At 57.0% G+C, this 21617-nt stretch overlaps 1 protein-coding gene across 4 annotated transcripts in view; it reads left to right on the top strand.

Annotated features, from left to right (window-relative positions):
- FAM135B (family with sequence similarity 135 member B) overlaps positions 1-21617 on the top strand; it is a 162232-nt gene that overhangs the window by 52675 nt on the left and 87940 nt on the right. For all 4 annotated transcript variants that reach the window (XM_054691958.1, XM_054691959.1, XM_037500808.2 and 1 more), the window contains exon 2: positions 12758-12853. In XM_054691958.1, coding sequence (XP_054547933.1) covers positions 12777-12853 — 77 coding nt within the window. In that variant the 5' untranslated portion in view covers positions 12758-12776. The remainder of the gene's footprint in view (positions 1-12757; positions 12854-21617) is intronic.

Genomic DNA, 21617 nt, shown 5'->3' on the forward strand with positions numbered 1-21617 from the left:
CTGGAAAGGTGTCGCCCGGGGCGGTGCTCGTGCCCTCTGGTCCCATTAGTCAGCTGACGCTTGAGGAAGGACAGCCAGGCGGCGTCATCTCTGCAGGAATGCGTTGCATGGGGAGACCGGGGCATTCTGTCCAGGGTCCCGTGACACTGTCCGCTGGGCGCAGAGGCCACTTCTTTCTTTTTGATGAAGGGTGAGAGTGCCCCCGGGGAGCAGAGCTGGGCTGGCAAGCAGATGGGGGATCCTTTCAAGCCTGGGGTCGTGTCTGGGGGGCACGACATGCATGCCTGATGCCCGTGCCCCAGGATTTCCACCGTGCGAGCCTTTCTGTCTTCCGCTGACGGGCGGGAATGCCGAGGAGGAAGCCTTCCCGGCAGCCAGTGATGGCTCCTGCGAGCTTCCTCGTCATCAACAGGAGGACACTTGCTGCAGCTAGCTTCCCTCAAAGAGCGCCCCAAATTCCAGCAGTTCAGGGGGTAACCCAGAAATCCTGAACTTCAGTGTCGGAGACAGCGGAAGCTGCTCTGCAGGAGGCCTGTTGGAAGCGTCTGCGGGGAGATGACAGTGCCCAAGGGCCTGGTGAGTCCCACGGCCTAGACTTTCTTTGAAGCCCAGTTTTCCCCAAGCTTGGGGAAGCGCCCTGACCTGACCCAGAAATACGTCGAATAAAAAAGTGTCCAGGTTCACAATTTGGAAGGAGCTGCTCAGTTGGATGACCCTGCAGGGCTCTCCTTTGAACCCTGATGACTGTGAATTTCCAGAATTCCTAAGTTGCTTCTTCGGGTCCAGCTCCGTGAGGCCCAGCCGGAGGGGTCGGCATGGCCGGTGCCTTGGTTTCCGCTGAGACTTCAGGGAATGAGGCGCACAGGTTGGTCCGCGCGCCAGCGTTTCCCCCAGGAGAGCATTTCCTGTGTTCCCCGGTTTCTCAGAGCACTGCCCCACAATCGGGGCAGGCATCTGGGGCTGTCTGCAGTCAGGGACAGCGGCCACTGCCCGTAAGCGCCGGCTGCCCGGGAGGTGGTCTCACCTGCTCCGGGACCAGGAGAGTCGACGCCCCCAAGGCTTCAGCAGGGCCTCGCAGGTTGCACCAGGCAGCGCCTCCCACTCGGGGCTCCTGCAGAGAGTAGGCGTCTGCCCTACTTTTCCTGACTCATCTCTCCCGGTCCGCCCCCCCTCATTCCGCCCCACCTCCCACTTCCACCTGAAGGGGTGGGCGGAGGGTGAGCCTGGGATAAGCCGGGGAGACCCTGGAACACCAGCCTGCAGGCGGCCAGGCTTCTGTCTACCACCTGCTGCATGGCCGTCCCCGGACCACACTGGGCAGCCTGCGTCCCAGACGGCCCTCGGGGAGGACGAGTCACTGACGGGTCTGGGGCTTTCTCTCCTCACCCCGCTGAGCTGCGGGGAGGCTCCAGCACTGGCCAGCCTTCCCTGAGACCTCGGGGGAGCCCCAGCCTAGCACTGGCAGGCCTCCTGGACAGCCAAACTCCGGGTCCCAGAAAGACCCAGCGGAGGGGACTCTGCACCCCAAGCATCCATTCACCCATCTGATGTTTACGGGATCTTTCCGTGGTGCTGTGTTCTCTGCTGGGCCCCTGGGGGACCCAGTTCCTGGGGCCTCTGGCATAAAGGGGGAGACAGGTGCTTGGGCGAGAAGTGGCTGCATGATGGACGCGGGGTCAGAGAGGACGTGTGCTAATTACACGTCGGCCCTCCAGGGAACACACAGAGCTCGTGGTTCTCTGCGTCATTTCGGAGGATGATGATGTATGTTCAGGCTGCTCTTTGCAGCCTTGTGGAGGGCACACTTCTGCCCACAAGCGCCTGGGAGCTCAAGGGTTCCTTCTGCAGTCAGGAAATTGTGTATTTCCCTGTTCTGTCCTCTGAAGGCGCTGGGATTGCTTAGCTCCAACGTGAATATTTTTGGGGAGAATTTTGCTTGAATGTGCTGGTCACCAGGGACCTGTGTCAGCCAAGTTCAAGGTCACTTTCAGCCTGCGCTCGACTGGACGGGCTATCTCCGGTCACCCACTCACTGCATAGTGATCGTGGGGGCGGGAGGCACGTGCCCGCTCTTCCCACACTGGTGATGCAGAAATAGTCTTTTTATTCAATATTTTGAACGTGAGGCATCTTTTTCTCCAAGGCACTCTTGCTGAGGCCCCACCCCTCACACTAGAAGGGGGTGCTGATGGGGGAGCGGGTGCCTGGAGCCCCAACTGCCTGTTGTCTTGTTTTTCCTCTTTGGCTCCTACCCCCGTGACCTGGGGCCTTGGGGACACTAGAGATGCGTGCACAGAGGCTAAGCTCAGTCTGTTGTCAGTGGACGCTCAGCTGACGTGATGTGTCTGCTGGGCCTCAGCAGCTTCATTGGTCAAAGGGCAGCAATGACAAGGCCTGTCTTCCAGGGTCGCTGCGGATATACATGCACCACTGAGTCTTGTGCACACCCGTTCACTGAGCATGAATGGGACCTCTTGATAATTCTATGGGGGTCTCTAGACCTGGTCCCGTCCCGGCAAGTAAGGACAGGTGACTCCCTGAAGAGCCCTCGAGCAGTGCTCAACAGTGATTGCTACTATTCCTGTTCTTTCATCAACAAGGGGGTGGAGACTACACACCCCTGGGCTGGGTGTGGTGGGACGAGCTCTGCTCCGAGCTGGGGAGGCTTGTGACGAGTGGTGGCTGCTCTCCTGCTCAGTCTTCAGGACGGAGTCGGCAGCCAGTTTCCAGACCCTGTCCAGGGTCTGCGACAGGTCCCCAGATAGGCAAACACAGGGGACAGGGGAGCCGAGGTGGGGCCCGAGCACAGGGAAAGACCAAGCGTTTCTCTTCTCCTGGGGTCTGACGATTGAATCTCCATCATGCACCTTCATGGCCACGCAAACGTCTTCATCTTGGGCTTGCAACCAGATGTCGCCCTGCTACCTGGAAATGCTTGAGTGTTCCCCACACTGCCAGAGTGTGCTCTACCTACTCCTGCTCCCCCACCCCCTCCCTAGTCCCACCCGTGGAACCTTCCAGTGTCTGCATGAAGCCAGATCAATGCTGCATCACCCCCAATGCAAGCCTGGTGTGCTCAGCTGGCCCCGCCCTCAGGTGGCTGAGCTGGGAGGCTCCTCTCAGCAGCCCTGACTCTCCCCTGTGCTGGGGCTGCTGTCCCGGGGCCTGGTCTGCAGGGCAGGGAGGCAGTAGGCCTGACCATGAGCAGGTTTAATGTGAAGCCATCCATAAAGACCTGCTCTTTTCAGCAGCAGCCTTCTGGCTGCACAGGCAGCCTCATTCCCTTGAAAAGCCAATCTGAACCGTCTCCCTCCATTGGCTCTTGCACCCAGGGGTGTTGGGCCTCGGCCAGGGTTTCCTGTGCAGGGTGTGACCCCTCTCAGCCTGGAAGGTGCTGGTGCTGGCACCCTCTGAGTCTGCCCCACCTGTCCAGGAGCTGAAGGAGAGGAACAGATGGAGGTTGAGCCAGGCAAAGGGCCAGAGGCTCGTGTACTTGCTTAGGCTGTGAGAATAGACAGTGTCCGGGGAGCCTGGAGGCCTCCCTGACTGGTTAGGTTGCTCCCAAGGGTCCAGAGAGTGGTCAGCTGCATTCTAGGCTGAAAGAACCAACTTGTCTCTCTTCAGAGGAGAAGGTTCCACGACTGAGCGCTGCTGTCACCGGCTTCTGTCCTGTGGGATGAGACAGTCCGCGGCACATGAGCCAGGACCTGGAGCCCACGAGAGGCAGGCAGGCCTCGGTTCAGGGCGACGGCCTCAGGAAGATAATAATTCACTTTTCCCAGAAGGAAATAGTTTGTCCGGAGCTGTGTGACGCACATGCCACGTGCAGTATTGGAGATGGTGTTGTTCACCTTGTGTGTGTTTTGTTCTGCTTTGCTTTGGGGGAGTGGGGGTGTGTCCTTGCCAAGTTTCCGGTGTGCGTTGCTGAGAATCACCACGAATCCGGCCCTTGTCGACCTGGCTGGAAGCCTAGTTCAGTCTAATTATCTCCTCCAACCCTCCCCTGCAGGCCTTGTTCTTCATTCCTGCGTCCGTCCCTCTGCTCTCCCTGCTGCACGGGAGTGTAGGCGCGGGGTGCTCGTCTCTCCCGGCTGACCCACTTCACGAGCGCGAAACCGCTGGCCCAGCCGTGTTGCTGCGAATGGCAGGATTTCATCTTTTTATAGCTGAATAGTATTCCCCTGCTCACATAGGCGCCGCATTTTCTCTTTCCTTTTGTCAATCCATGGGCATGTAGGTTGGTTCCTATTTCTCAGCGCTGAAGCCGAGGCAGGTGCTTGACCTCCCCATGGCTGTGGGTTTCCAGACCTCTGTGGGGCCTCTGGGCACCTCTGCGGTGCAGACCAGCAGAGGCACCCTTGCTAACGCTGGCCTCGCAGGTGGCTTCTCCCAGAGCCTGCTATTTCGGGGCTGGCGGATCTGCTGGGAATCCCTCTGAGGCCCAGGAGATAACGAGGGGGCTAGGGAGCACAGAGGATGGCTGGGCTTGGCAGACAAATTTATGGTACAAGTGGAGACACTTAAATATAATTAATGTAACTGCAGACTTATTAGATAAATGGCACTTGGGATTCGGGGCCTGTCTCCCTCACAGGCGCAGGCGGCAGGGAGAAAAGCAAAGGTACTGACTCATTACGGCAGGAGCACCCCTCTGGGCCAGGGGGAGTGGCCTCAAAGGGGGTGGGGTGGAGAAGGGCAGAGAAAAGGAGGAAGATGAGGTCTTGAGAAGGGATCCCCGTCATACCCCATCGTACCCATGTCCATTAAGTGATTTGACTTTAGTGGCTTTGTGCACCCCGCCCCCCACCCCTAGAATCTTTGAGGAAATTGCACGGAACACCACTTCCACCTTGGAGACTTACAGCAGGTGCCGGCGTGTTAAAAATCTCTGCAGGGCGAGGATCAATCTCGTCTAACCTGGCCAACCCCAAACATATTTGGCCAAGAAATTCTTTCAGGAAGAAACAGCTATTAGAGTATTTTCAGAACAGGGTCTGGGAGGGGCTTCTAATGCCTCTCCAGGGGTCTGGAGGGGAGGGACAGGGCGGTGAGGACAGCACACTGTCCTCTGTTGTGTCAGGATGGCGTTGGGTCGCTGTAAACCCTGGACTCCCAGTTGAGAACCTGGAAGTTCCGGAGATGTTGGTGACTTTCCCAAGGTCACAAAGCCTGATGGTGGAGGGATGCAAACTCAGGTCTGCGCTGGCTCACTCACGCCTGTGCCCTTAGACTAAGGAAGCTTGGCTCTGTGGCTCTGAGAAGGCGAGGAGGTGGACACCATGGTTGGGAGCTCTCACCTGAGTTTCGGAAAAGTGGGTGCAGCTACCAACACAGGCTGATTTTCTTTGTATGGCGGCACCACTAGTTTATCACCTCAGCAGCTGTATAAATCATCCCCTGGCCACCCCCCAATGTCCAGCCACTCAAAAATAAAGAACCCCCATACAGCTCAACAACAAAAAACACAATCCAGTTGAAAAAAAGAGCCAGATCTAAACAAACATAGGGTTTATTTAGCTCCTGTTCCCCACCCTGCTTTCTCCCAACTGTTGGTTTCATTCACACTTTAGTGTGAATTACCTAATTAGCTAATGTCTTCACACATAACAAAGTGCTCCTTCATCTCCTGGCCTCAAGAATTCCCTGAAATAGCCCAGAGGTACATCCCAGCTGGGAGTGGTGTAGAGCTGGGTGGAGGGGCAGTGTCCCTCCTGGTCAGCGTCCAGAAGGTACAGGACATTTTGCAAAGGCAGCCGCAAGGAGCAGAAAGGCAAACCTTTATTCCCAGGAGATGGTTAAGTTCCAAATTTGATCTGAGTGTGTGACATTCAGCGTTCAAGGTGTTTTAATTTCCATTCAATTCGTGAATTAAAATCCAGCCCATTTACCACGTGCCCTGTGCCGCCTCTGGGCTAGATTCTGGCACTGTGGGCAGGCCAGGCTTCTCCCTCCCTGTGCCGGCCTGCTGGAGGGAGGCAGCTTGGCGAGGAGCGCTGGGACCTGGGCCAGCCTGCCGTGCTTCTAATCTGGGTTTTGCTGCTTATTTAGCTGTGTCAGGCAGGTGCTTAACCTGTCGGTGCCTCTTCTGCAAAAGGGGGATGTTCAGAGAGGTTTTCCCTGCCTGGAGGAAGAATTATTTTCTTACTGCCCTTTTGGGTTCTTGGCTGAGACGCACCCCCCACCGACAGAGTAACAGGAGAAAAATAAAGACATTTAATAACATATGCCCCTCCTGCATGTATGGAAGAGACCCGGGAAAACCGAGGAACTCCCCGAAATGGTCCAAACCATCACCTTAAATGCCACTGCCAGCTAAAGATGGTGAGAATATGTGAGGTGGGGAAGCCAGTTCCAGGAGGCTACCAGCTAATGTGCAGTAAACACTGCGATGCCCTTGGGTCCCGGCCTCCTCCGTGGAGGAGACCCCCTGGAGACACGGGCTCCCGAAATCAGGGGACCCTGCTTCTCTTCTGGGTGGGGCTGGAGGAATAGGCCACCCAGGAAGGTACTTTTGAGTCTGGCCAGACGGCGGTGGTGAGGTGACAGCCTTTCTGGACTCTGCCGCTTACTCTCGGGGTCAGTCGCACCCTGCGAGGCCAGTGCTGCCCCTCTGTGGGGTGGGGTAACAGGGCCATCCTCACGGGACCATGCTTAGGGCTAGGGTGTTGCTGATTGCGCCTGCACCTGGCAGGTAGCAGGGGCCCCGGGAAACAGGAGCAACCTCCCTGGGGGCACCTGACCCTGACCCGTCAGTGGGGGATTCTGAGGAGCTGGCCCTTGTGGCCTCATTTCATGCCCCTGCCCCACACACCCCTTGGGGCTGAGCGGGTGGAGGTGAAGGGAGCGCAGCGAGGCTAGGGGGAGTGCGTCTTCCTCCCTGTTCCTCCTCTCCTCCTGCCTTCTTGCTCCTCCTCGCATGTCCTCCCGCCTCCCACCCCGTCTGTCTCCATCTCTCTCCAGATCCCTGTTCCTGGCCACAGGCTGTCGCCCTGACCCGCACTCCACTAGCGGGGTCTGAGCCTTGGGGCTTGCACAGTGACTAGGCAGGAGCTGTCAGAGGCGGGAGGCGTGTGTGTGTGTGTGTGTGTGTGTGTGTGTGTGTGAAGGCGGAGTGTGGGGGCTCGCAGACCTTGGGGTGACAGATGTAGCCTGGGTCACCGCAGCACTTGGGAGGCGAGTGACAGGCCAACTTGGGGCGCCAGGCCCCATGGCCAGGCTCTGAGAGAGTCCAGGTCTGGAGTGGGGGGCCCATGGCTGACTTTCATCTCTCCTGTTTATGCAGAGGCTTCGGGAGGATAAATCGACCCGTCAGCTCAGTTCCTGAATCCCTCTCTCCCTCCAGATGCGCCCTCCCTGGGCGTGACAGCTCTGCCTTCCGTCCTCTCCGCAGACGCGCGCCGAGGCCAAACAGAGCTCAGGGGTGCAGCTCACAATCGGGGCAGTAGATGTTCAAAAGAACAAGCAGTTATTTCTACGTCAGCATCGTGTGCACGTGCATGTGTGTGTGCGTGTGCGTGTGTGTGTGTGTGTGTGGAGGGGCCATGTTCAGTGCACTGTATATTGGAGCTGTCATCAACTCATTTCTTCACCCACATTTGTTGATTCTTTCACGTCTCTCCCCCATCCTGCAAATGTTATCGCCTGTTCTTCTCTGCAGTGTTTTTCTTGCTAACTTTGGGGCTAGCCCTTCCCTGAAGGACCCCAGGCTAGCCCGGAAGGCCGGTGCGCTCCAGGACAGGAGGCGCCTGGTGGGGACGGTGAGGTGCCATGGCCAGGAGCCTCCCCAGGAGGAAGTCTCCGTCTGCCCCCCCCCCCCCCGGGGACTAGAAAGCCAGAACCTTTCCTCTGAGCCCGCCCCCCTGGCTGCAGCCTGAGCGCCCGGTGGCGCTTGCCCAGGCTTGGGTCCTGACTGCTGGCCTGGTCACCGCCAGCCCCCCTTAGGTCGCAGAGCTGCTCCTGCCTGTGCCACCCAGGTCCTCTGGCTGCCCCCACCCGCACCCCCAGGTTGGATTTCTTTGAGTATTTAAGTTCATCTTTGTGTGTGTGATGTCTCCTGTGATTGATTATTATTAGTTATTCTAATATCAGCCTGCTAGTCTAGTTACTGGACACCCACAAAGTAACTGAGATTATATCCATTCATGTCAATCTTAAAAAAAAGAAAAATCCCTGCCAAAAGCTGCTGGTGAAGGGTTACAGAAAGGGAGACCCGAAGCTCAAACTGGTGGCCTGTAACCCAGCTGTTCCTAAAATAGTCGGATGGGGCCCATGTTTGCAGGACCGAGCAGCTGCCCTTGTCGACTCTGCGCTGTTTATCCCAGAGGTGAGCCCACAGCGTGCGCGTGTGTGTTCTCTTGTGTGATGCACTTCAGCAGGCAGAAGGAAGGATGCATCCCACCCACGGTGCACACGCTGAGCTTCTGGGTGGGCGCGGCCACGGGGATCCCAGCGCTGGTGGGAGGGGGCGGGCAGCAGATGCTGAGGAACTGGTATTGGCTCCTGTGCTTCCGTCTGCACTGTCCTCAGCCGCGGGGAAAGAAAAGAAGTATATACAGGCCATCTTGGTTTCTGCACCGAAGGAAGGAGACAGCAGCTAGACACCAGGAGGCTGAGCAGGGCTGCACTTGCTGACCTTCTTTGGCTCCCTGTGAGCCAGAGACCCGGGGCTGCTTGGTAACTCACGCGTGGGAGGGCTCACCATGTCTCTCCTCTGTGTCCACTACAGTGTTTTAGGCTTTCTCCCTTGTCATACTGGCTTGTGCTTCTGAAACATTTGTCCTCTGCTGGGCTCCAAACCAATGTCCAGTTGCGGACACTGAGGCAGCAGGAGGAATGCCGTGTCCGGGGCGAACAGCTGCTGGGGGCTCCGCAAACCTTGGACTGGCCTGGCGGGGGCGCAAGTCACAGCTGTCCCCACGGGGTGTTCTTGACTCTCTGTTCATTCTGTTGTCCCGGTACTTATCCCCACGGACCCCAGCTCCTGCCTGGTCTGCGCCTTCGAGTGACCCGAGGACAATGATTCACATGTCCCTGCGTCCTTGGTGCTTTGAGCAGCTCTCTGCGCTTGACCCTGGAGTCCTGATGCACGGACACCTCTGTGAGCAACAGGCCCGCTGCCCGGCGTGCACAGAAGCTGTTACTAGGGCACCCTGGCCTTTGCAGGGAGAAAGAGCTCACAGCAAGGCCGACTGGCAAGAAGACAGGAGGCAAGGCTGAAATATGTCTCCAATCTGGGGGCGAAGATTGGTCTTAGAGGGTAGCAGGAAGGGAGACGGCAGGCGTGACTTGGCAAGGCTTGGGTTGTCCAGACAAGAATTAGAGCTTCCTTGCTCCATGATCATCTTTAACCCCAGCATCACCTGCGCACTGACCTCGTCCCCGTACAGGAACAGGTCGCGCAAGGCGTCACCCGTCAGCACACACTTATTTTGCTGTCTGGCTTCGTGGTGTCTGTGGAGAACCTGCAGTTCAGCCTCATCTGCGGAAAATGAGCTTTAGAAGGGAAGTCAGACACGTTGAACCACAGCAGCTGTCGCGTCGTCTGATTGTCTGGGGGCAGCCTGAGCTGGGTTTTCCCTCCCAAGACGCCCCATTATTGTTCTAAGCAACCACTTTGAAAGAACAGTGTTGGCCCATAGTCCGGATGTGAACACCGAGGCTCAGGCGTTACCTGACCTGAGCTCCCCTACAGAGGTGAGGCTGGGACTCTAAGGTGAATGATGCTGCCAAGGCGAGACAGCCTGCCGTGGCGGTGACCCTCACTCCGGGATGAAGACGTGCTGTTTTCATTCCAGTTGAGATAATTTTCCAAACTGGAGTGGCCGACCCCATTAGAATGGCTGCCTGCAGTAAACGGCCCAAGGAAAGGGCTGACGGTGATGAGAGGACATTTCTGCTGCTTCCCTCAGGCCCCAGGGAAGGTGGCAATCTGACAGGGTGTCCAGGTTCAAGTGCGGCTCCGCCCGGAGTGGCTGAAATCCCGTCCCTGTCCCCCATGCCCTCCTCTGCCCCAGTTCCCGTGTTGCAATTCTATGCTTCGTAATCTTCTGAGCAAATTAACTTTGCATGCCCTTTGCATCAAGCACTTGCTGATGCATATTAAGATCAACACACTTTTTTTTTTCCATTTAATCTTTCAAAGGCCACACACTTTGAAGACTGATGTTTTAAAAGAATATTGCACTTTACAGGAAAATGTGTTTGTAAAAGGATTTATTTCCAAGCACTGTCTAATGAGGTATTGGAATCATGGTATTTCTCCAAAATATGCTTAATATTCTTAACAAATTTTCTCAGAGGCAACTGGGACCATTCTGAAACATTTTAGAAAATATGAATAAGGGACCCCAGAACCTCGACAATACAGGAGGGGAGGCTTGTGCTTTTAGTCTGGATTGCATGAGGGATCTTTTGAATTTCTGCCAGCGGAGTTAAAGGCAGAAAAAGGTAATAACAGTTACCTTTGATGAGAGATTGCCCGTTTACTGGCCAGTGACCGAAGCTCTTTCTGTAAGTGATAACCTTTCCCCCCAGCATCACCTGTGCCCGGGCCTCCTCCGCATGCAGGAAGGGGTTTATATCGTGAGATCCAAGGACAGCGACTTCAAGCTCAGCTATAGAAGGGGCGGAAGGATTAAAACCTTGTGGCTGGAGGCAGGAATTTGTCCAGCAAGAAGAGAGTGTCCCGGACAATGAGGCAGTGGCTTTGGAGATGAAAGAAGGGGTCAGATATGAGGAGCTAAGGATTGTGAGAACTCACAACTGATGGTATTTGGGGGTGTCTTAGTCTGCTGCAGCTGGGGTAGCAAAATGCCATAGACAGGCCTATAATCAATAGACGTTTATGTCCCGCAGTCCAGGAGGCTGATATTCTGAGACCAGGGTGCCGGCATGGTGGGGTGCACCCCCATCCTGCTCACAGATTTCTCCTTGTGTCCTTATGCTGTGGAAGAGAGGGAGGGGACTTTGAACCTCTTTTTGAAGGGCCCTGCTCCCTTTCAAGAGCGCCCCGCCCTGTGACCTATTCACCTACCCAAAGTTCTGCCTTCATATCCCAGCCTCCCTGGAGTCAGGCTCCAGCGTGTGACATTTGAGGGGCATAACCAGACCATTGCAGGGACTCGGGGGCAGGGAGGAGCACGTCTGAAGCCCAGGTGACACCAGGCAGCTGGGGAGAGGGCGGCATCTTGGGCAGCGTTGGTGCCGCTCAGATGCCCGCAGTGTGAGGACTGGAATCCCCCATCTCCTGGCTGGTCACTGGGCGAAGAGCCGCTGGCCCTGGTCTGGAACAGAGGCCGGGACACTGCTCCCCCGACCTGGTCCCCAGCGTTAATGGGTCTGGGTGGCCCAAGAATACGCTGCTGTGCTGACTCGGGGCCGCACTGTAAACCGTCTCTCTAAATCCATTCTCCAGCCCTCGGCTGGGGGAGTGGGGAGGGGCTGGGCCCGTGGCCATGGCGGGTTCCTGCACGTCCTGCCCTTCTGCAAATTCGACCAAGTGTGGTCATCGGCAAAGGCAGTGTGAGGTGTCACATGGACACCTGCGCGGAGCTCGTCTTCCTCACTGAACAACGGGGCGTTTAATTAGGAGTCACGCGGTGTGACAAAGCAGCTTCCTGCAAGGAGCTGTGTCTGCATCTCCAAAGGGGATGAAGTGCTGCTCTCCAGCTACTGACCTGGAGCTGGGGCAGCAGGCGTCTCGCCCAGGAGAAATCCCAGGGTGTGCCACCGTCCCCAAATGTGTAACTGCTGCATAACTCTCTCCCTGTTCCAGATCTGGGAGCTTTGGCATCATTATTTTTCAGAGGCATCCCAGGCATGGAGTTTACTTCGGGGCTGCCCCCACCTAGGGCCCTGCCAGAGCCTGCACCCCGGCTCAAGAGGGGCTGAAAGCTTTGCCTGACTCACAAAATGTGCTGGAAACCCACTTCCCGGGGGGGTGCCACCCTGACCTCCTGACACACCGAGCCGGTCAAGGTCAGAAACTGCTGCTCAATGCTGGGCTGGTTCGTTCCCCGGCCACCGGCGAGGGTCCCACAAAAATAAATAAATAAATAGCTAAAAAAAGAAAAAAAAGAAACTGCTGCTCAATGTCAGTTTCCGGCATTTGCAGTAAGGGCTGCTCGGTGCGGCACTTGCGATCACAGCGAATGAGACCGCGGCACATCCCACCTCCAGGCCCTGAGCTCTGTGGAGACCGCGTTTCCAAGAACAGTGATAAAATTAGTTTCAATTATTATCATTAATCATTATTAATGGTATCTGCCGTTTATTGGGTTTATTTGTTACATGTTTGGAGCTGCGCCGAGTGTTGGGCATGATAGACCCACTTCCTCCTCCGTCATCTGCCAGAGTCACAAGCTGTGGGCAGAGCTCCTGTCACAGAGGCGTGACCCGAGGACAGAGAAGGGCGTGTCTGCTCCAGCTTACACTGGTAGAACCTGGAAAGCGAGGATTCCTGCCCGGTGGGCACAGCTCGCAGCCCGGGCACTGCTGCCTCCTCCGTCCCGCTGACAAGGGAGGGCGGTCGACTCGCCGTGGGCTTCCGTGCGAGCTCGGGGCTCTCGGCGAGTCATCCAACTCTCGGTGTCTCTTCCTGCGAGAGCCCCCTGCGTGGGGACATCCCTGGACACGTCGTGGTCCCGCTGGGCACTCACTTCTGTTCGTCTGCGTCAGCACCGCTGGGCTTGCCGCCGTAGCAGCCTGGCCTGTGCGTTGGCTGGTGAGGGCTCAAGCTGTTGTCTGTCTTGTTTTTCAGGTAATGAACCAAAAAGACCATGTCTGAAGTACAAGGAACGGTGGAGTTTTCTGTAGAGCTGCATAAGTTTTATAATGTGGATCTGTTTCAGAGAGGGTGAGTATGTGCCTCTGTGTGTGTGTGTGTGAGTGTGTGTGTGTGTGAGTGTGTGTGCGTGCGAGTATCCTTTCCTGGCAGGAGTTGGAGGTGGTGATTTTGGATTAATGAGGAAAGGATTTTCATTACTTTTCCTGCCAGGTGGGAACTCCAAACAGTGCTTTTGAAATAAACCACATAATGATGAAGACTAGAAAATGCAAATTTCCCACCCCCCCCCCCCCTGCACTTCCTTCTGCCTCCTCTCTCCCGATTTGCTCTTTTCCATTAAATATGTCAGTCAGTTTTAAAGGAACAGGAACTCAGCGGAAGTGAAGCTTGCCTGGGTAGCTCTGATAAAAAGGTGGCTGGATGCTCAATATTTGTAGGGGCCGCCTCCCCAAACCACATATCCTAAAATCTATGCCTAGATCTCTCAAAAATGGAGAATTTATCATATCCTTCTTAAGTAAAGAATTAAAGTAAAGATGCTTCCAGTTTTCAAGGAATCACTTGGGATTTTACATACATAGTCTCAAGATAGGCTGATCTCAGGGTCACTGTAAATAGACATGAAATGGTCCTAGAAACATCTAAACACAGACTAGAACTATTGGTATATATACTCCCAATGGCTACTTACCTCATGTTACCCAAACCCAAGTTCATGATGTGCCCAGTTAAGAGAACAAGCAACAGGTGTCTTTTGGGGGTGCTGGTGATGCTTCACAAACTACCCTGAAGCTGTGTCCTGAGACAGCAGCTTTTGCTGTAGCTCATGATGGTGAGGCAGGCAATTTGGGCTGGGCTCAGCTGGGCGGTTTTACTGCACTGGGCCAGGCTTGGGGGATTTCAGCTGGGCGTGCGGCTTCCTCGCGGTCTGGGGCCATGGACTGCGCGGGGAGGTGCTGTTCTTCCCTCCATGCTTTTGTGTCTCAGCTGGCTAGCTCAGACTTGTTTCCATGACAGCCAGTCTTAAGAGCAAGAGTGGTTAAGGCAGTACCCAGGTGGTTAAGGCAGTACCCAGCTTTCACATAGCAGTGTGGGGACCTGGGGCCAGGGCTTCTTGCTCAAAATCATGTATTGTCTTCTTTGTGTAAGACTGGTCTCCAGAGTGGGCTGCATTCTCCCCAGCGATGTGCAGGATATCCCCTGGGATGTGGAAAGCAAATACTAGAACTTCTATTTATGACCGTTTTAACACAGAAATAAGAAAGAAATCAAGCTTCGTTAGTAATTAGAGTCCAGACTGACGTTGGCAGCCTACTTTAGTCCACATGGCTCACAGCTGTGAGTTCCCCTCGGCAACGCAGCGTCAGAATCAGAGGGCATCAGGTAGCTTAGATGGTGATCTCACCCTCTACACACATGTAGCTGGGACTGGCCAGTGACGGCCGTGGGCACAGTGTTCCAAGTTTTAATTACACTAGCCCACTTCAGACAGCAAGGGACCTGACAGACACTGTAAGGAAACAGGAAACAGGAAACAGCAAACACTGTAGCCCAGACACTGGATTGATTGGAGGTAAGATTAATAATGAAGATGAGCTAACATCAGGAAATGCAGGACCACCCTTACCCTCTCCTTGCAAAAGCCTGTTGATAACACCCTGAGGTGGAATGACAAGTTAATCAGCTCCAACAATAAGTGGACTGAGAAATTGAGCTTACTTGTAAATCTGTTTGATTTATGGACTTGTTATCATTATTCATGACACACAGAATCCTAACTCGATGCTGGGCCTTCAGGTATTAAAGAAGGCGTCTATGAAATCGTCACCATTAATGGACATTCAAAATGACACATTCGGAACACAAAGGCCCCCTGTGTGGTGGGTAAAGGCAGTTGAAAAATGAGTATGGAAACCGTGACTTACTCAGCAAGCCTATGGCACTCTGTAGAGCTGTGTGGTCTTGACAGCTATCGTATTTAGTCGTGCTCACCACTAAAGCCTAATGCTGAATCAGGCTAAATTAAAGCCAGGGCATTGAATCCCTGTTGGATATGGATGGATGGATGGGTGGATGGGTGGATGGATGGAGTGAATACATATATATATATATATTGATATATATGATTCACTCCCTCTCTCTCAAGAACAAAAGGCTATGCTCCACATAAGATTTTTGAAAGGATAAGGATTGCAATACTCATGTTTTAAAAGGCCTCTCCCTATGCTTCTAATGCATATTGTCGATGAGTAGAATTGCATATGAAATGATGTGTAAACTAATGTGCTTACACGGGGTCACCTGTGCAAAAATGTTTTTACTGGTAAATATGGAAATATTAATGCTGGAGCCCCCTGGTCCTCTGGCAGGACACAGAGGCCCCTCGGAATATCTCCTGACTCAGTGCTGGCATCTCACGGTGTCGAGGATGTGGGCATTGGGTGCATACTTTGATGGTTATAGGTCTAGCCAGGCTGGAGAGCGGTTTTACTGCCATGTCTGGGAATGGCTGGCACTGTTGTCATGGAGGTGGGCAGACCTCTCGGGGGAGTGAGTGCTAGGGCCTCTCAGGCCCCATCTGCAAAGACCCGCAGCCCTCTGGGTCCCACTGCTGGGAGCAGGGACAGGTGGGCACAGCGCAGCCAGTGCCTGACGGACGTGATCGCTGATCTCAGGCTGAGGGCTGATCTGCTCTGGGTCCCACCTATGGCGAGATGGACCCTTCCTGCCCTGGGCAGCCATGGCCGCTTCCCGAGCCTGGGGGCGAGGTGGGCCCAAGCGCAAGAGAAGGGATGGTGGGATGTCATGGATGCGGAGGAGATGGGGCTGTGTCTGCTGGCCCAGGTGTAGGTGTGAGGATGGAGGTGAGCATGTGCCCCAGGGTCCTGGGGATGGAGCCATCAGAGCGGGGCTGCCGTGGAGAGTGCCCTTCCTCAGCCTGGCTTTGCCCCTGTTCCAGGCGAGGTTCCCCGTTCATGAGACGCGCCCCTGTCTCCCCATCCTGCGTCCCGGCCATTGTTACCCAGCCTGGCCAGAGGCCGCCCTTGATTTGCCGTGAGATGCTGTGCTGGAACCACGCGGAGACAGAGCTCAGAACAGTGCACAAGAACTTGCTTCAGCGCGGTTTTGTTTGGGGGTGTTTTTCCAGCCCCAGAGTGCAGGCTGCCTTTTGGCGATATTTGCTTTGAGCCAACGGCCAGCCTGCCTTGATCCAGAGGCTGTGTTGACTGAATCAAGTTCTCAAAGGGGATACACCTTCTCTAGCCACCCAACAAGCATCAGGAATCGTCACCCACACACTGGGCAGCGAGACTCTGCCTGACAAAAAGCCAGGGGAGGGGCCGGGCAGGGACAGGACGGGTGGGGGAGGGCAGGGCGATCCTGGGGACGTGGCATGGGCCACCAGCTCTGCCACTTAAAAACTCTGAGGATGCAAAATAAAAGTCCCACTTAACCCACTCTGGATCGTGACTTTACCGCCTGCAGTGGTGATGACAGAGTCTACCTGGCCACCTGATGGGTCATCGGGAGGGTAGGGCTGAAACACGCTGATGAATAAGCACCGAGCGGTGGACGTCACACCTGGATCGTGCAGACACCACCTAAGTGGTCACTTCTGCTGCCCATTCTTGCCGCCCTCAGCTCTTAATGCTGTCCATGGAGCTATCAGCCCGAAGGGGCGGGTGACTGCCCGGCTCCCCCGCCTGCAGACCCTCCCCCAGCGTCCGCCTGCTGTCTCGCCAGCCTGACCGTCTGAGCTTCAACTCCTCCCGTCTGCCTGTGCCTCGCCCGCCCTGACCTCCCCTCCTGACGTTCGCCTGGGAAGTCCCCCTGGGCGACCTCCCCTCCGGCCTGGCCTCCTCTCAGCCCTCCGCGTGCTGAGACTCACTCCCCAGCCCAGGTTCCGGACTCCCTCCTTCCACGCCTGCGCCCGTCTGGCTCTCACACGCTTATCCTGCTGCCCACTCTCCATTGTCACCGCGGATGCTGCCGGCTGGTGGCTGCCCGAGGCTCCAGAAGCCAGAGGAGAGAGGAGGCCCGGCCCCCAGGGCCGGCTAATGAGAGATTCCACGAGATGACGGAGGCAGCTTGGGGGCGCTAGACGGGAGGCGCGATGCAACCTGTGGGCGCTCAGAGAAGGTGGGGAGAGCAGCAGAGCCGGCACGTGGCCCCCTGAGCCCCGCCTGCCTTCTCTTGCCAGAAGGCGGGATGTGTCTGGACGGGGGCTGCGGGCCGCAGGGGTGGCAAGGTGGGGGACGCCTGCGTCAGGCCAGCGCCGCGGCCGGGCCTGCCACCTCTGCTGCCTTTCCTGGCCTCGTCACCGTAGAAAATGGGACCCAGACCCGCCTGTCCTGCGAGGATCGGGACCTGTCTCCACAGTGGGAAACTGGGCTGGGTCGTGACCCTCCCCTACACGCCGTGCACCCCAGGCGAGCTTCTGCCCGCTCTCCCGTGGGCTCCGGGACCCTGGGCAGCAGGCGCCATCGCGCTTCATTTACAATCATGTTCTCACGGTTTTGTTTGTGTGGTGTCAGCGCCTCACCTTCGCCTCACACAAGCCTTTCTCTCCTGAGGACAGGCTGGGAGAGCAGCGGACAGGACGCTCGCCGCAGGGCTGTCGCTAGGTGGTCAGTCTCCTCCTGCCCCGTGGCTGTTGACCGCGGGGACCGAGGCCCCCGCGCCGCAGCTTCCGCTGAGATGCAGCAACATTTGTCCTTGGAGATGAGTCGGGACTTGCTGAGTCGGACGGGACTGCACAGCAGCTCATTTTCTGAGCGGGGATTTGTTGCTGGACTCCCAGAGGCCTTGGCCGTCTCCCCCGCCCCTTCTCGGCACTGCCATTTGGAGGGTTTTCTGCCCAGAGGCTGGTGCATTCATTCACCCTGTCCCTCCCGCCGCGTCGTGGCTCAACAGAGACCTGTGCTCACACCTGACGAGAAGTCAGACGCTCGTGGAGACGTGGCCGGAAACCCTCTTGGAAGAGACTCACCTGCCTCTTCCCTCCTGGAGCGAGAACGGAGGCAGGATGTGAACCGACTCCTGCAAGAAATGCCCCTCGCATGCGGGCCTGGCACCCCCAGCCGGGCCTGATGCCTGGCGACAGCCAGCTCCCTGTGAAATTGGCTAACCAACCCCGACGCGCCCTAATAGACTCCAAAATAGAATTATCTCTGCTTGCCAGAGATCAATTAATTGATTTGTCTGGTTCTGTCAGAAACAATCCTCCTTTTTTTTTTTCACTTTTCTTATTAAACTATGTTGAGATCCTTTTCACTCACTCTGGCCCCTTTGATGGGGTGGGGGGTGGTCACCAGCGGTGGGAAGCCCCTTGGCTCAGCTGCGCAGGGTGCAGGAGCCGGAGGTCAGCATGGGGTGGACCTGCAGGGCGAGCCTCCCCAGGGCCTCCGTGACGGAGTGACCGCCCCGCTGGGCGGTCAGTGGCCCAGGTCGCTCACCCATGTCAGCCCCAGGACTTTGCACTGTGTGACCTGCTGCGTCCCCTTTATTTTTTGTTTAAGCTGATTTGACTTAGGGTTTTACCCCCTGCCCTCAAGAGCCCCACCCACCAGCAGCAACAGTGGTGGGCTCGTGGCTGCCTCTCCCCCAAGGGCCACAGTGAGCTCTTCAGGGAAAATGTGGTCTCCCCTCCCACACGACGGCGTCACGATGACGGTCCCTGTGACGAGTGAGCAGCCATCCGTCTAGGTGCTGGTGTACATGGACATTCTGGAATATTTCACGGCAAATCCGCGTCCCAGGGAAATGTCCACCCTGGCCAGGTCTTCTCTTGCCTCTGAACGTGCGGCTGCATGAACCTGGTGCTCCGAGCCTTTCATCCTCTTGATCCCCGACGGAAGCGGGTCTGTAAAGAAGGACCCTCCCAGGGGCAGAACTTCATCCTGCGGAGCTCTCAGGCCCTGATCGCCTCCTGGGGGACTCAAGCAGAGCAGGATCCCTGGGGAGCGTGTCCTTTGCACCCCGAAGCTGGCCCCTTCGGCCTCAGCAGAGCAGCACAGGGGAGCAGGCAGGGGAGTGGAGAGCAGGGTGGGGCTGTCACCCAGGAGCTGCGACTCTGGCTCAGGTCCCCTCCCTCCTGTTTGCCGTGGGGACCCTGGGCAAGTCACTCACTGTCTCTGTCCTCTGCTCGCCCCTTGCTTTGCAGGATCTTACCAGAAGCCAGCGAGAGGACAGTTGTAAGATGCCTGGTAAATAGGGCCGGGCCAGGTTCCCTGGGCCCACCCCAGCCCACCCCTCCTGCGACCACACTAGAGGCCACACAACACCCTGGGGAGCCTGCTGGGCTGCACAGACTCTGTCCGCTGTTCTTTGGAGAAGAGAATTTGAGAATTCCTTCCTGTGCCAAACAACCTGCTGGGATGTGGCATGGCTCATGGCTGCTGGGTACGGGGCCACGCGACCTCTCTTCTTTATTCTGGTGGCAGGACCAGACCTGGGGGAATCACAACTTGATGCACGTACAGGTGGGGACGCGTGCCGGGCGTCTGGGCTAGGGCTTCCAGATGACAGATGGGGCAGGGCACTGTTGGGGCCAGAAACACCAGGCCCTGGAGGAAGGAACGTCCTGGGCGGGCTGCCCAGGGGTGTCAGAGGGCCGAGGACTGCGGAGCCCCTGCAGCGTGGCCTCGGGGGAGTGTGTGTCTCAGGACGACTGCAAGCCTCGAGTCCTGCCTCACCCGTGCTGGCCCCGCAGGTCTCTCTGCAGGGAAAGCGGCTGCTCAGCCTTGGGAGCAAGAGCTGGGCGCTGGGCATGGGCAGAGTAAGTGTCACAGGCACGGGCCTTCCTACTTGATGTTCTCGCGGCCGGTGCTTCCGGAGGGAAGGCGGCAGACGGTGCTCCGGGGAGAAGGAGGAACACCCAAGGGGTCTGCACCCTTTCCAGGCGTGGTGCAGGGGGCTGAGGGCGGCATGTTCTCAGTGGGGGAGGGAGGAGATTTGGAACATCACTTTGTGGCAGTGCCCTGCAAACAGCCGGCCTCACATCGTCGGCTTCGCAGCGGCTGGGCGAGCTGGTGGCGGAGACCTTCACCGAGCCCGCTCGCCAGAGCCTGGGGGTTGGTAGTTTCTGAGGTTTGCACAAAGCTCAACCCCACCACCGTCTCTCTCTTCCTATGACTTAGGAAGCCCTAGACCCACAGGAAACAGTCATGAAATGGAGCCAGTGCACTTTATTGATAGCTGGGGACGCTCCTAATGGTCTCTGAGTACAGGGCATTGAGAAAATAGATTGAGCAGGCCGGGCCGGGGCCGGGCATGGATGCTGAGATGGGATTTCTTCCTGTCTCTTCCCTCCCCAGCTGAGATCAATCTTTACACCCAGTGTTTGGAGATGGCAGGAGAGGGACAGGGCGGACAGAAGATGAACAGGCACTGGGCCCAGGGGAGGACCAGGGTCCATGAGCCGGGCTGTGCTTACTGACCACAAGGAATTAGTCACAGGTAAAGGCTATGCCAGGTGTTAAGGCCACGCCACTCTGCCCGTGACAAAGGTGCCATCCGTTCGCCAGCTCAGCCTTTCACCAGCCAGCTTGGCTCTGCCTCCGGGTGGCACTCGCCTCCCAGGCCGCCCGGTCCCAAGGCTCCAGCCACCCGGGCTGTGGCTCCTGCTGTGTCGTCCGCTTGCCTCTCTTTCGAGCTGTCCGCTTCCCCAGCGGGATGCGGCTCATTGCTGTCCTGCTTCCTAAAAGGCATCTTATTTATTGATTTTTGGTAATTTTTTTTTATTTTCTTAGAGCAGAGCATTGTTCATTTTTGTACAATATTTGCTCTCTCCCCTCAGCTGTGGTCCCCATGATTCCCCCACCGCCGGGGCACCTGTGGCCATCACCGCAGTTCCTTGGGCTCTTCTCTCCCCCAGCCCCTCCCCGCTGTGGCCTCAGCTCCACGGTCTGCTGCAAGTGCTGTCCTTTTCCTGACCCTTTGCTCAGTTTCCCTGTATCCCCCCTACAAGTGAGACCCTCCGATATTTCTCTTTTTCCTCTGACTTACTCCACTGAGTGTAACCCTGGAAGGCGTCTCAAACTAGCGTCTGCAAACTGAGCTCCTCCCGCCCCCACCCCCAACCCATTTAGTGGACATCCCCTCCCGGTTAATAGTAACCCCCGCCCACCCCACCTGGGGTTGCTGAGACCAACAATTCAAAGCGGTTCTTGACTCCTCTCGCCCCACACCTCCTGCCGCCCTCCCCTGGACAGTCTCCTGCTCCGCCTCACAGGACACGCAGACTCTGATCCTCCTCACCTGCGCTGCCGCACCTGTCCAGGTGACCCCACCCTCGGGGCCTGCTGTCCCCCTCTGGTTCCCCGATGCTGTCCTCGCGCTCCCCTGGGTCTCTCAGCCCAGAAGCCAAATGGTGCTCTGCAGCCTCAGCCAGGCGTGTGCCCTTGTGCGCGGCTCTGATGGGCCTCTGAGTGACCATGAGTGAGAGCCCAGCCCCCTCGGGCTTCCCCGCTCCCTCCACTCCCTCCGCTGCGGTGATGGCCTGGTCACGGCTCGCTCCTCCACGTGCGGCTGATCCCATCCTGAAGCCTCTGTGCTGGGATGCTCTCATTCCCCCTATGTCTCCCCCCAGACCCGCAGGTGTGGTGGGGCTGCACGCTGCCAGGTTCTCTGCGTGTTGGGCTGGTAACGGGCTGAGTGTCCACAGCTGAGTCCCTCTCGGGCCTTTCAGTCACAGGACTCTGCCTGCCCGAGGGTCACGTGGCCTCTGCTCGGAGGGCTTCACAGTCGAGCGTGGTTGGGGAGGGGCACAATTCTGTCCCCCATCTCTGAGGGACCACCCAGGGTCCAGGCCCCCCTGGGATTGCTTGAATCT

This window comes from Talpa occidentalis, unplaced genomic scaffold (assembly GCF_014898055.3).
Source record: "Talpa occidentalis isolate TD23 unplaced genomic scaffold, MPIMG_talOcc4v2.1, whole genome shotgun sequence".
NCBI classification, from domain to species: Eukaryota; Metazoa; Chordata; class Mammalia; order Eulipotyphla; family Talpidae; genus Talpa; species Talpa occidentalis.